Source organism: Chelonia mydas, chromosome 4 (assembly GCF_015237465.2).
Source record: "Chelonia mydas isolate rCheMyd1 chromosome 4, rCheMyd1.pri.v2, whole genome shotgun sequence".
NCBI lineage: Eukaryota > Metazoa > Chordata > Testudines > Cheloniidae > Chelonia > Chelonia mydas.
In genome coordinates, this window is record NC_057852.1 from 116,292,820 (window position 1) to 116,304,998 (window position 12,179).

The 12,179-nt window shown below is 42.6% G+C and overlaps 1 protein-coding gene across 2 annotated transcripts in view; it reads right to left on the reverse strand.

The window, feature by feature from the left end:
* The window catches only part of CRMP1 (collapsin response mediator protein 1), a 61,583-nt gene that overhangs the window by 4,643 nt on the left and 44,761 nt on the right, over positions 1 to 12,179 (reverse strand). For both annotated transcript variants that reach the window (XM_007062933.4, XM_027825381.3), the window contains exons 9-12: positions 11,083 to 11,239; positions 5,840 to 5,981; positions 4,087 to 4,257; positions 1,087 to 1,266 (exon numbers count right to left, since the gene is read on the reverse strand). In XM_007062933.4, coding sequence (XP_007062995.2) covers positions 1,087 to 1,266; positions 4,087 to 4,257; positions 5,840 to 5,981; positions 11,083 to 11,239 — 650 coding nt within the window. The remainder of the gene's footprint in view (positions 1 to 1,086; positions 1,267 to 4,086; positions 4,258 to 5,839; positions 5,982 to 11,082; positions 11,240 to 12,179) is intronic.

The window sequence follows — 12,179 nt, forward strand, 5'->3', positions numbered from 1 at the left end:
AGTCTCTAATCCAAGTAGACAATGTGATGAGACAGAAACCGTGACTGGGCAGCAATGTTTGCAGCACATCTTAGTTGATGCATATGTCCTGTTGGTAATTTTTTTTTCCAAAGGAGCCGATATGTTGAATTCTATAATTTGACACCACTTGTATGAAGAGAACGGTGAGGAGAAAAGGCCTTTTGAAAGAAGTGGGTTGCCATCTCAAACTGCTTACAGTACGTTTCAATTGCTGCCCTTTGTAATCTATTATATAAAATTTTTATAGTAAAAAAAAATTAGAGTAAAAACAACCAAAAAGCAGCCTTTTCTTCACTGATGTTTGTATTCCCTGACAAAGAGACCTCATTGTACAAGAACAACAAAAGAGATTTTCAGACAATTCACATCTAGTAACAAGCCCTATTTATTGGCTTCAGAGGAGCCGCATTGGTATAAATTGAAAACAGAACTGACCTAGTCAGGGTCAAATAGGACACTTTGCATGGTGTATGCATTTCATTTGCTAAAACATCTGTCCCGAGCCACCTGCTTCACAGAAGAGAAAGGCCGGAAAGTTTTGTGTTTTATATGCAAAAACAACTCAACTAAATCTAATTCGCCCACAACAGTTGTTAAAAGTTGATAAAATGCCAAATATAGTGAATGCTTCCAATGTAGCACGTACATGGGAAACAGAAATACTTGATTTGCTTATCCAACATGCTAAGTTATGTAACAATTTAAAATGACAGCCTGTCCTGACCCCAACCCCCGCAAAAATTGTCGTCCTTTGTTCTTTGTTGTTAGCTAAAATTGCCTTCTATTATCTTTCTCTTTCCTTCAGAAGACTGTACATCATAGACATACAGGGCCAGATTCCCAGCTGGTGTAAGTCACTGAAGCGCCACTGAAGTCAAAGTACACCAATTTACACCAGCTAAGGATGGGGCCCATAGTCTTTTGGCAGCATTTCCAGTCCCACATGGATCCATTTCACTTAGGACAATAATGATGCAAAATGTTTTCTCGTGTGATTCCAAGAGATCCTGGAGCAAGACCAGAAGATATGTGGAGCATTAAATAACAGGCCAAGTTTGAACCTACCTTATTCCTGATTTTGATGCGCTGGTAAAGGTATTCAGGGAAAGGTTTGCGAGGAATGAAACGGCCCATTCCCTTATTTACATGCAGATTTCCATCTTCAAACACAATCTTTCCTTGGCTTATGACCACCAGGGGAGCACCATGGCATTCCATTCCTTCAAAGATGTTATATTCAACAGCCTGAGGATCAAACAACATCCACTGAAAACTCCATGCAAGCTCAATCTCAAGTCTGTTTTTCTTTGGTAAAGTGAAATACACTTTTATGGCCCTATTTTAATTCAGGTTCCACTAATGCACCTGCAAAGCACCTGCAAAATGTGCAAGCACACTTGGTTGTTTGGATGAAAAAATAACTGCTTTTCCACACATAAAGATTTATTTAGATACTTTCCATTTAGTAGTTGCATTATTGAAGGTTAGATGAATATGCGACCCTTACGCATAATCAAAGGGTTCAAAATACACTTACTCCCCAGGGACAGAAACCAAAAAAATGCTTTGGGGTAGATAAAGTAATATACAAGCCTGTTGGGTATCAAACACAGGTCAGTTAGGGTATGTCTACATTGCAGTTGGGAGGTGTGATTGCAACACATGTAGGTACACCTGCGATATCTTTGATCCAGCTAGCTTGCTAAAAATATCAGTGTAGCCTCAGTGACATGGGTGACTACACAGGCTAGCCAACAGAGTATATACCTAGAGCAGGGGTGGGCAAACTACGGCCCGGGGGCCGCATCAGGTCCTCCAGACGTTTTAATCCGGCCCTCGAGCTCCCGCCGGGGAGCAGGGTCCGGGGCTTGCCCCACTCCTTGAGGCTCCCAGAAGCAGGAGCATGTCCCCTCTCCTGCTCCTACGCATAGGGGCAGCCAGGGGGCTCCACACGCTGCCCCCGCCTCAAGTGTTGCCCCCGCAGCTCCCATTGGCTGGGAACCATGGCCAATGGGAGCTGCAGGGGTGGTGCCCGCGGACGGGGCAGGGTGCAGAGTCGCCTGGCTGTGCCTCCACATAAGAGCCAGAGGGGGGACATGCTACTGCTTGTGGGAGCTGCTTGAGGTAAGCACCCCCCAGAGCCTGCACCCCTGACCCCCTCCCACGCTCCAAGCCCCTGCACCACCCCTGATCCTTCTCCCACCCTCCAAACCCCTCGGTCCCAGCCCAGAGCACCTTCCTGCACCCCCAACCCCTCATCTTCAGCCCCACCCCAGAGCCCGTACACCCAGCTGGAGCGCTCACCTTCACCGCACCCCAACCCCCTGCCCCAGCCTGGAGCCCCCTCCCGCATCCTGAACTCCTCATCTCTGGCCCCACCCCAGAGCCCACACCCCCAGCCAGAGCCCTCACCCCCTCCCATATCCCAACCCCCAATTTCATGAGCATTCATGGCCCGCCATACACAGATATGCCCTTGGGCCAAAAAGTTTGCCCATCCCTGACCTAGAGTCCCAGGTGAGATTGTACTCAGCTAGCCTGTGCTGCTGGTGGCTACACTGCTATATTTAGCAAGCTAGCTCAATCAAAACTAGCTTGGGTATGCCTACATGTGCTGTCCCTAATTGCATAACCCTTAGAGGCACTAACTCACCAAAACACTTTAGCAAGTGCTTAACTACAAGCATGAGACTTGGGAACATGCTTACGGATAAGCATGTGCTTAAGTGTTTTGCTGAATCGGAGCCTGAATGATTTAGATCTATTCTCTGCACTGCACCACTCCTGCCCTCCAAAACTAGAAAAAATACTTGGGTAGCAAGGTGTTTATTTTCAAAAGTGCCTAGTGATTTAATGTGTCCAACCTGAAACATCTTAAAGGGGCCTCATTTTCAGAGACTGGTGTGCTCAGCCCCGTTTAAGGTTGGGCAAACACAAATTGAGGCACACAAACTCATTTGTCATTTTTGAACATGTAAGCCTTTTTTAAATAAAACATATTATTGGCTATCCAGTAAACTATCACAAATATTTAATGAAAATCAGTCATATTTATGGAACTGTGACCCAGTATGGTGATGGACAGGATGTAAAATACCGAGTAGATACATATGCAGTGTCGTTGTAGCTTTTCAGTCCCAGGATATTAGAGAGACAAGATACTACCTCATCCACCTGTCTCTCCACTAGATTGATATGTAAATTAGATTAGATTAGATTAGATAAAATAAAGCAAACATATGGGCCTGATTCTCCATTATCCTGCCCCTTGTGTAGTCATTACACAAAGATCAAAGTGTTTGGAAAGAATACTCAGTTAGTATTTTATGCAAATTGGGACACAGAATCAAAGAAATATACTATAAAGTTTCGTAATTAAACAAGACCAAAAAAACCCAAACCCATCCGTAATCTAGAACCCAGATTATAGAAACATTGAATTAACCATAACATTTCAGAACATTTTTCGATCTGCTCAGGCAATGGGTGATAACTCATGCTTCAGAAGTAGGCAAAAGAAAAGAAAAGAAAAGAAAAGAAAAGAAAAGAAGGGTGGGTTGGGGTCAGATTTGTAAAGGTATTTAATCACCTAAAGATGCAAGGAGGAACCTAGTGGGACTTTCTAAATCAACAGAATTTAGGCACCTAACCTGCTTAGGTGCTTTTGAAAATCCCACTACATGCCTACTGGCATCTTTAGGCATCAAAATACCTTTAAAAATCTGATGCTGGCTACAGGGTTGGTGCAAATTGGCATGGCTTCACTGACGTCAGCGGAGCTATGCTGATTAACAGCTGTTGGGGAACTGGCCCATTCATTTAGCCAATTATACAATATTCTACATGCTGGAAAAATTCCTTCTGGACTGAAGTGGTAAATTTCTTATTCTCTGAAAGAACAGATTTAATGACTTTCATCTTAATATGAACAATCATACTTTTTAATACAGAACATCACATTATCCAGCTCTTACGTATCTAGCACATTGGGAGTCATTTGCGTTAGAAGATTGGTAGTTCCAAAGCAGCTGTGTTTATAATGACAATATGCAATTTTTCTCTTACCGATTTATGGCTTTTGGCTGTAATAGTCTTCACTTTATCCGGATCCCAGATAACAACATCAGCATCTGAGCCCACAGCAATCCGGCCCTTCCTTGGATACAGATTAAAGATTTTGGCAGCATTGGTGCTGGTAACAGCAACAAACTGGTTCTCATCCATTTTGCCTGTAGCCTACAAGCAATTAGACATGAGTAAATTATGCTTCCAAAACGGAGATAGAATTGGTAATGTCAACATATAAGGGCATGTGAGTAGATAGACTGGACAGAGGAAATAAGGGATGGAGTTGCACCGTCCAAAGGTTTTATCAGCATGAATTTGTGAGGTCTGTATAATTCAGGAGCAGCAAACAGATGAGTGAGTTATTCACATCATCCCAAACAAAAGCCACTAAACCTTTAATCCAGACCACACCATCATGTATGCTGTATATGCTACATGTTTTATTACAGATAAAAGGCTTGTCTCAGTTCTGCTAAGTCTCCTTTCCCTCGGTCTCACATGTGAAGGAACTGGAATATTGGTGTAAATGATTTATATCTGCTTTAAAGCACTTTTATACTGCCAGAGGAGCATAAAGGAGCAGCAGTATACCTGAAAAATCAGACTGCTTTATTCTTATCCCTACACCTGCAAATCCAGGTTGCTTTAGTAGCACAAGTCCACTGTACAGGGCTTAAAGGGAGAGAAAAAATCATCAATGATCAAATTTTAGAAATATCTAATAAAGACATACAAAGTCTTTGCTGCACAGAACAATGCTGTGATTTTACAGTCCAATATTTTTGGATTTTCTCAAGCTAGAAACAAGAGCAGCGTGCCCCAATGAAAACCAGACCATTCTCCCTGTTGTATGGTATAACAACACCCATTTCTAGCCTAAATATAACATGAGCTACCAAGTCCACAACTGAATGTTGCCCCAACTGCTTCTCAGCCCAATGTAGTTTTGCAGCTGACATTCCATGTTCTGTGGGAGAAAAGAAGAAAAAATGTCTCTGGTTGATTGGGTTTTGTTCATTTTGCTTTTAAACAGCAGCTATTTGAAGCTGCTTCAGTGTTTGGAATCCTAGCAGTAGTTAGTCCCTGGCAAGTTGGACTGGGAAACAGTCCAAGTAAGGTGGTCAGAGGTGCACTATAAATGCAATCATAGAGCTTTACAGTTTGTAATATGCATATCAGCTTCACCTGTGTGTACAGGTGGGGAGAATGCATTGTACATTAGGATCCATGAAACATCCAACAAATTTCTCTCTTATGCCAACATCACGCTGTAAAATACTCCAGTATAAATTACACAAAAAGTCCTCATTTAAATGGCTTTATATTATAACCTTAAGCTTTGGTTCCCATCCATTTGTAGTTTCTCAACAATGATGTGACATTTCCCCAAATTAAATGATCTCTTTGTCAAGTTTATACAAAGTCTATTTCAAAAGCGTTAAACTGCTTTGACTATTATGTCAGCTCCAAATATTCAATCTGACACAATACCCAAAAATGATGTAGAGTCAATTAAGCCTCGGGACTCATAAAACATGATGTTTTTCCATTGTAAAAGAGAAATAAAATACAAAGCATCTAACTGCGTTCCTACTAAGTATTTAAAAATAAATAATAATCTTATGGTAGCTTGTTCTATAGGAGCTCTCAGAATATGGGGAAACCACATGAATGCTGGCGTAGAGCCCCGTGGCTTTCATTATCCAGCTAACAGCCAATTTTTAGTCTATAAAGATAAGCAATTACTCACGACAGACTTGTCCCAGATAACAGTCATTCTTTCCTCAATTCCATTAACTCCTTCAGGAATCATAGTGAAGTTATCCTTTCCGACGGCTTTCTGGGCAGTGCTGTAGGGGCAGTGCCCACTTCCCGTCACCTGCAGGTCCCCACTAAGAAGAGTTAACACATGGTATATTGATATTGCAGGATACACAGACTCACTTGCCATCAAGTTGGGTGTGAATTGGTTTTTTCAAATCTAGACATGAGAGGCGCATGCTCTAACCCACACTAGCCACTAACAGCCACCACGTGCTATTCTGGTGGCTAAGTATCACTGAAGAGCAGGGGTGCTCTGGTGAGATCACCTTTCCTTAAGAAAACCCTCTGTCCTCAGCTTTACACCATCCAGGCATGTTAAGATAATCAACTACTGCCGAGATCAGCTGGGTTTTGCTCTGCTTTTCACCACGAGACTGGTACAAAGCCCACGCAACAGGGCTGAGGAGACGACTCCATTATTAGTGTTAACAAAGGTTATCAAAACCCTGTATTAAATATTCTACTTTAAAGATAAATCCATAATCATGTGAAATAAAAGTAACATGATGAATACCAGATGGCTTTTTGTGGTTTTTTTGGTCTATAAATTTTTCATGGAATTTGTACAAGAAAAGCTCTCTCTTTGTACCTTGTGACAGAAAACAGGGAATGAACAGGCAAGCCTGCACTCTGATCATTCTGACACCAATTACTTGTCCCCAGAAAAAGACAACACCTCAGCTTTGAAGGTCTCAGCCTCACATAATATTGCACTGCAGTTTCTCGGTCTCCAAAGGATGAAGGTTGCGCTGACCATGATAGGATTTGAACCAGTGGTCCCTCCCCATCTTAGTGTGTAAATTGCAGGTTTGAAACATCAAGAGTCCTTAGATTCAGGGGTTAAAATCCCAGCAGCTTTATAAATAACCAAGTGAATGAAGAAAAAGGTCCGTTATCTGTCACATTAGTACAATTTGCTGAGGTGCCAATCCTATTCACTTATGGGAAACTTTCTGCATCATCTTCTGATCCTTTCCTATCCACAAAAAAATGAATCAAGCAACATCATGAGCCTTTGATTAGAAGACAAACCTCTTCGTTAATAGTGAAATAAGAGAGATTAGACTAAAAGTATTTTTTATATTAATGAGTTTCTTGTGTTACCGCAAATTACTAAACACACCAATGGCATCACAGGATTTGCTTTCCATTTTATCTTGTCCTTGTCTTGTCCTCTAAGCTCATCACTGTCTTGTTGTATGAAAGTTTAATTTGACATACTGGATTCTTTAATTTTCTACACATATTAATAAATACAATTGTAGGGACAAGAAACCCTCCTCCAGCTCAATTGGCCTGCCCATTCCAAGTTTATCTTTACAGTGCAGTCCTTTTTTCCACAACACTATTAATTCACTGCACCAGAAACAGTCTAGGACTCTCTCTCTCTTGTCCATGCTTTATTTTAGTTGCCTTTCCCAGTAGTTTGTTCCATATGCCCTTTGTGTGACGTTTTTCTGCTGAGGACCACAGTGCTTAGTCTTCTTAGTTCAAGAGCATCACTTAGGCCCCAATCCAATGAAAAACATTCACCTATGCTTAACTTTAAGCACGTGAACAGTCCCATTGCCTGAGTTTATTAATCAGTAAAATGGGTATAAACATTAGAACTGGTCAGAAAAATTCTGTTTTTTCCCATAAAAAATTTTGAGTTTTTGGTGAAAAATATCAAAAAACTAAAATATTTTGTTTCTGAAATGTCACTATGGTGGCACATTGGATTTGTAGTTCAGATGCGTCATGCTCCCATTCTGCTTCATTGACCAGGTGGCCTGATCATATTACATCTCCTATGAAGCACCACCATCTCATTTCTTGGTGAGGGGAAGCAGTGCATCATGGGAGATGGCGTCTGGCTTGGGAGCCCAGCCCATACATAAGTGTGGGAGCATGAGGTCTCTGAATTACATCTCCCATGAGGCATCGCAGTGGTATTTTGGATTCCAGGCAGTTTTTCAACAAAAAATATCTAAATTTTCTGTGGAAAGCAGATATTTTTTGTTCAGTCAAAAATCCAGTTTTCTGTCAAAACAGTTTCAACAGCAAATTTTCAACCAACCATCAAAAGCACGCTAACCTTATGTTGTGAGGCTTGTTTAATGCTTGTAAAATGTGTGATCTACTGATGAAAAGTGCTATAGAAGATATTATTAACCATAATCATATTCATTCTTGGGTAGAAAAACATATATAAATGCACTGCAAAGTATTAATATATAGGATTTTTTTAAGCTTCAATGTATTGATTTAAAGTATTAGACCTGAAAGCAGGCTAAGCTGCTGTCATGTAAGATCTCTGACGCTAAGCCAGTACGGGGTGGGGGACATTTCTGCATGTTTGGAGCATAATGAAAATTTCCCTGATTTCCCAGTCTTTTTGCATGATTTTGGTATTAAAAGATGGCTTTATCTGGGTTACAATTCTAAAAATTCTATTGCCATTTTAGCTACGCCAGTTTAACCCACATATTATTAATATGTTGGAAGCCTCTTGTGGAGAACACACAGCTGTGTCTGCTGCAGTAAAAACAATGATTTTTTATACATTGCTGCATGAGCTGGTTAAAAGTCTGATCCTGTTCCCACTGAACTCAACAGCAAATCTCCTAATGATGTCAATGGTGCAAGATCAGGCCAGAAAAGACCTTTTTCCTGTTTTCATTTTAATGAACAGAAAGATCAAATAAGGGAGCTAATTTCATCTGCTCCCAAGGCCAGCACCAGTCAGAAATGAACCAATTTCTGTATAACCCCACCAAAAATACACTTGACTTAGGGCCAGATTCTGCTCTCATTAACATCTGTGTAAGTCCAGCACCAGTGGAGTCATCCTCTACTGCACATACAGAGATGCATGGACATAGTCTCTGATGTACAAGTACCTAGACAGATGTCTCCCCATGCTTTTATATCACCCATGTACATAACCTGTCAAATTGCTGTGGGGAAACCTCACTTCTGGAAGAAATGTGATCTGCAAGCAAATGACCATTTTTAATTCTTCTAAAAATGTACTTCATCCAGTGTATGGGTATCTCTGGAAGCAGGAATCAGCACAGTTAGGGACATAGTGCCACCTCCTGGTGTTAACTAGTGGCTTGGCTGGCAAACAATTACTCACTCTACTGTGAGCACTCTGTCCTGCTGGGACTCAAACGAAAGTCCCCTATCACCCCAAAGCAGCAGCTCCACCACTTAAGCCAAAGAAGAATCGCAATGAGCTAGAAGCAGTACTCACTTTCCGGAGGTGATACCCAATTCCAGGTTGCCAAGACACTGCTGGTAACTTGTTGAACATTTTCAGAGCTACCTGAACCTTTGTGGGCAGACAGATGTCATATTACCCCTTCTAATCCTTGGAATGACTAACCTCCTCCAGAAGATTCTCAGCAAAACAACTCAGCTCCCACCCCTCCTTTCCCAGCCCCTATCAGCGGGATACCCATCTCTTCACTGTTCCTACCCCCTCCCACCTCTCTGATGATAACCCTCCTCTCTCTCTCACCATCTCCTGATCCCTTTGCAGACAGCCAGCACACCCCCACCTCCCATCAGTGGGCTGACAGCCTCCTATACCCAGTCTGTTTCTTCCCAAATGCAAACTTGAATCCCTAAATGAAGCTGCTCTGGCATCTATGCCAGTTCCTCCCCACCCCTCAGCTGCCCTCCAAATGTGAACCGTTTACCCCTGCTGGTTTCCAGCTGAGGAAACAGTCTGGGACCAATAGAGATGGGGCACAACAGGAGGGTAAGCTAGGATGGGGCCTAAGGCAATGTTGACACTGCCACTGGGAGGTGCGATTCCCAGCCTAGTTGACAGACTCACACTAGTTCAGCTCAAGTTGGCGTGCTAAAAATAGCAGCATGGACATTGCAGCACTGGTGGTGGCTTGGGCTAATCACCTGAGCTCAGACCCAGCTTGCCAGGTAGGTTTGGACGCGGGCAGCAAGCTCAAGCCACCAACCTGTGCCACAACCTCCCCATTGCTATTTTTACCATGCTAGCTCGAGCTGAGCTAGCACAAGTCTCTCTACCTGTGCTGGGAATTACACTCAGGAAATCAGGCCTCCTAGCTGCCAGACAACCTCCTGCCTCATGGCCCTGTCCTAAGAGCTCATGTGTGTGCACATGCGTGCACGCAGATTACAATAAGCATTTTCACACGTAAGGACAAGTTGATGCGTGGGACTGTTTTATTGTTAGCAGAGCTCAAGGGAAAAGTACAACACGAGGTCTGTTCAGGGCAGAAGATGCACCAAGATATGGCACCTTCTCACTGGTTAACCCAAAACACATGAGAATCAAACTCCTATCTATCTTTCAAATGCAACTTTACATTAGAAATGGCCACGCTCCCTCCTTGACCTTACTCCTCCCTGCCAGGAGTCCTCTAGTGAAAGAAGTGGATCACCTAAGAGAAAGTCTACAAGTCTCCTCTCTCTCGTGTACCGAAGCACTACCTAAAGGCTGGGATGATGCAGGCACCGGAAACCAGGGTTACATTTACTTTGGTGGAAGTTGTGAGAGTGATGGTTGTTGACCATTCAACCTGGAAGCTTTTTAATAATAAATAACTCTCATTGCTGAATAAATCCTGTACCACATTTCCTCACTTAAAATTGCAAATAACATATCACTCTTCACATCAAGTCCTGTTTGTTCTGTCACCTTCACAATAGATCAGTAAATTAACATCTGTACAATATACATCCGTACAACACTAATTCTCCCCTACGTCTACAGCATTAAACAGGCAGGCTCTTATTAGTTATGCTTCTGTTGCTGTATGTGCATTATGCACACGACATAATCTTCCAGCCTATAAAGCACGCCAAGGAAATCTGCCTCAGAAAATTGCACTGTCAGTTTACTATAGCTTCTTTTAGTAATAATTTTGAGTCTGACCCAGCTCCCACTGAAGCCAATGGGAATTTTGCCATTAACTTTAATGATAGCAAGATTGGGTTCTGAAGGACTAATTCTATTGTAACCTAACATCTCTTGTCCATCATAATTTTATACATTAGGATCTTGGTTCAAAACCGTTTGAAGTCAGAGGAAATATACCCATTGACTTCAATGGGCTCTGGAACAGTCTCGAGATGTTGCATCTGGCATGGGTTTTGCACTCATGTGACTGACTGTTTATAAACAATTAAAGGTTATACCATGCTAAGAGTGAGTTCAAGTGATCTGGTGTGGTGGGGTCAGGACTCAGAGGTGGTGAGGTCACAAAGGCTGCAGCCTTGGCCCAGTTTTTGCTCCAATAATGTGTCCCATCTGTCCCCAGGCTGGCAGTGATTGGCTCGCCAAAAACTAGAGGACCTGGGGAAAAGCAAGAATATACAGTAAATGGTTAAAATCCACTTGCCAATGCATTATGCAGCTTACTGCGAACAGCCATGCATAATTTACATGTTGCTACATGGACAGCATAACTGCTCAGAAATTAAACAGCCCTGGCTTTGTCCGTATTATAAAAATTTAATCAGGCAGCTTGCCAAGCCACATATGCTTTTGATCGAAATATTTACAAAATTCTCTAATCTGGGAGGAGAGGAGTTCAAAATTGTGTTTAATTTCAATAATCTTATCAGCGCCATCTTTTCTCTGTTTTTAAGTGAGTTTGTGCAGTGGATTGAAGGCCCTGGAGACTGAAGTTCTTTATGTACGCACAGAACATGTGCAGCGCAAGCAAGCGGAAATGCAGGCTTTCTCCCTGGTATACCTCAAGTCTGATCAGAAGGGGACACATTAAAGATCCAGAGGAGAGTTTGCTCTCACTCTTTGGCCTCTTTGCACTGCCCAGTGGCAGAGGTGCCAGCACTCCAGAGTCAAATTAATTGCTGCTCCTGTGGCCTGTCATTGGTGATCCCCAAGGTAACCCATACTCCACAGCTCTATAGAGCAGCACAGCTGCCCTTCCCTTGCACTTCTATGTCTCTGTGGCCTGCCTCTCACCTGCCTAACTGTAAGTGAGAGGTGCTGGAAGCGTGGAAGGCTGAGGGAGAAAAATAGAACCAGCAAAGGACCAGGTGAGGAAAGAAAATGAGAGAAAAGAGAAAAGCAGAGACAACTGAGAAGAACAGAACATGCCTTAAGAGGAGAGACAAGGAGCGGAGTCAGCAATAAAGCAGGACTTGCAGCTGGTGAGTATTAAAAATACGAAGGAGCAGAGCATGGGGCGGACACTCAACACTGCAGGGAGCAAAACCTCTCCCTCTGAGGTCCAGTGCATGCGTTCTATTTTCCCCCACCCACTGCT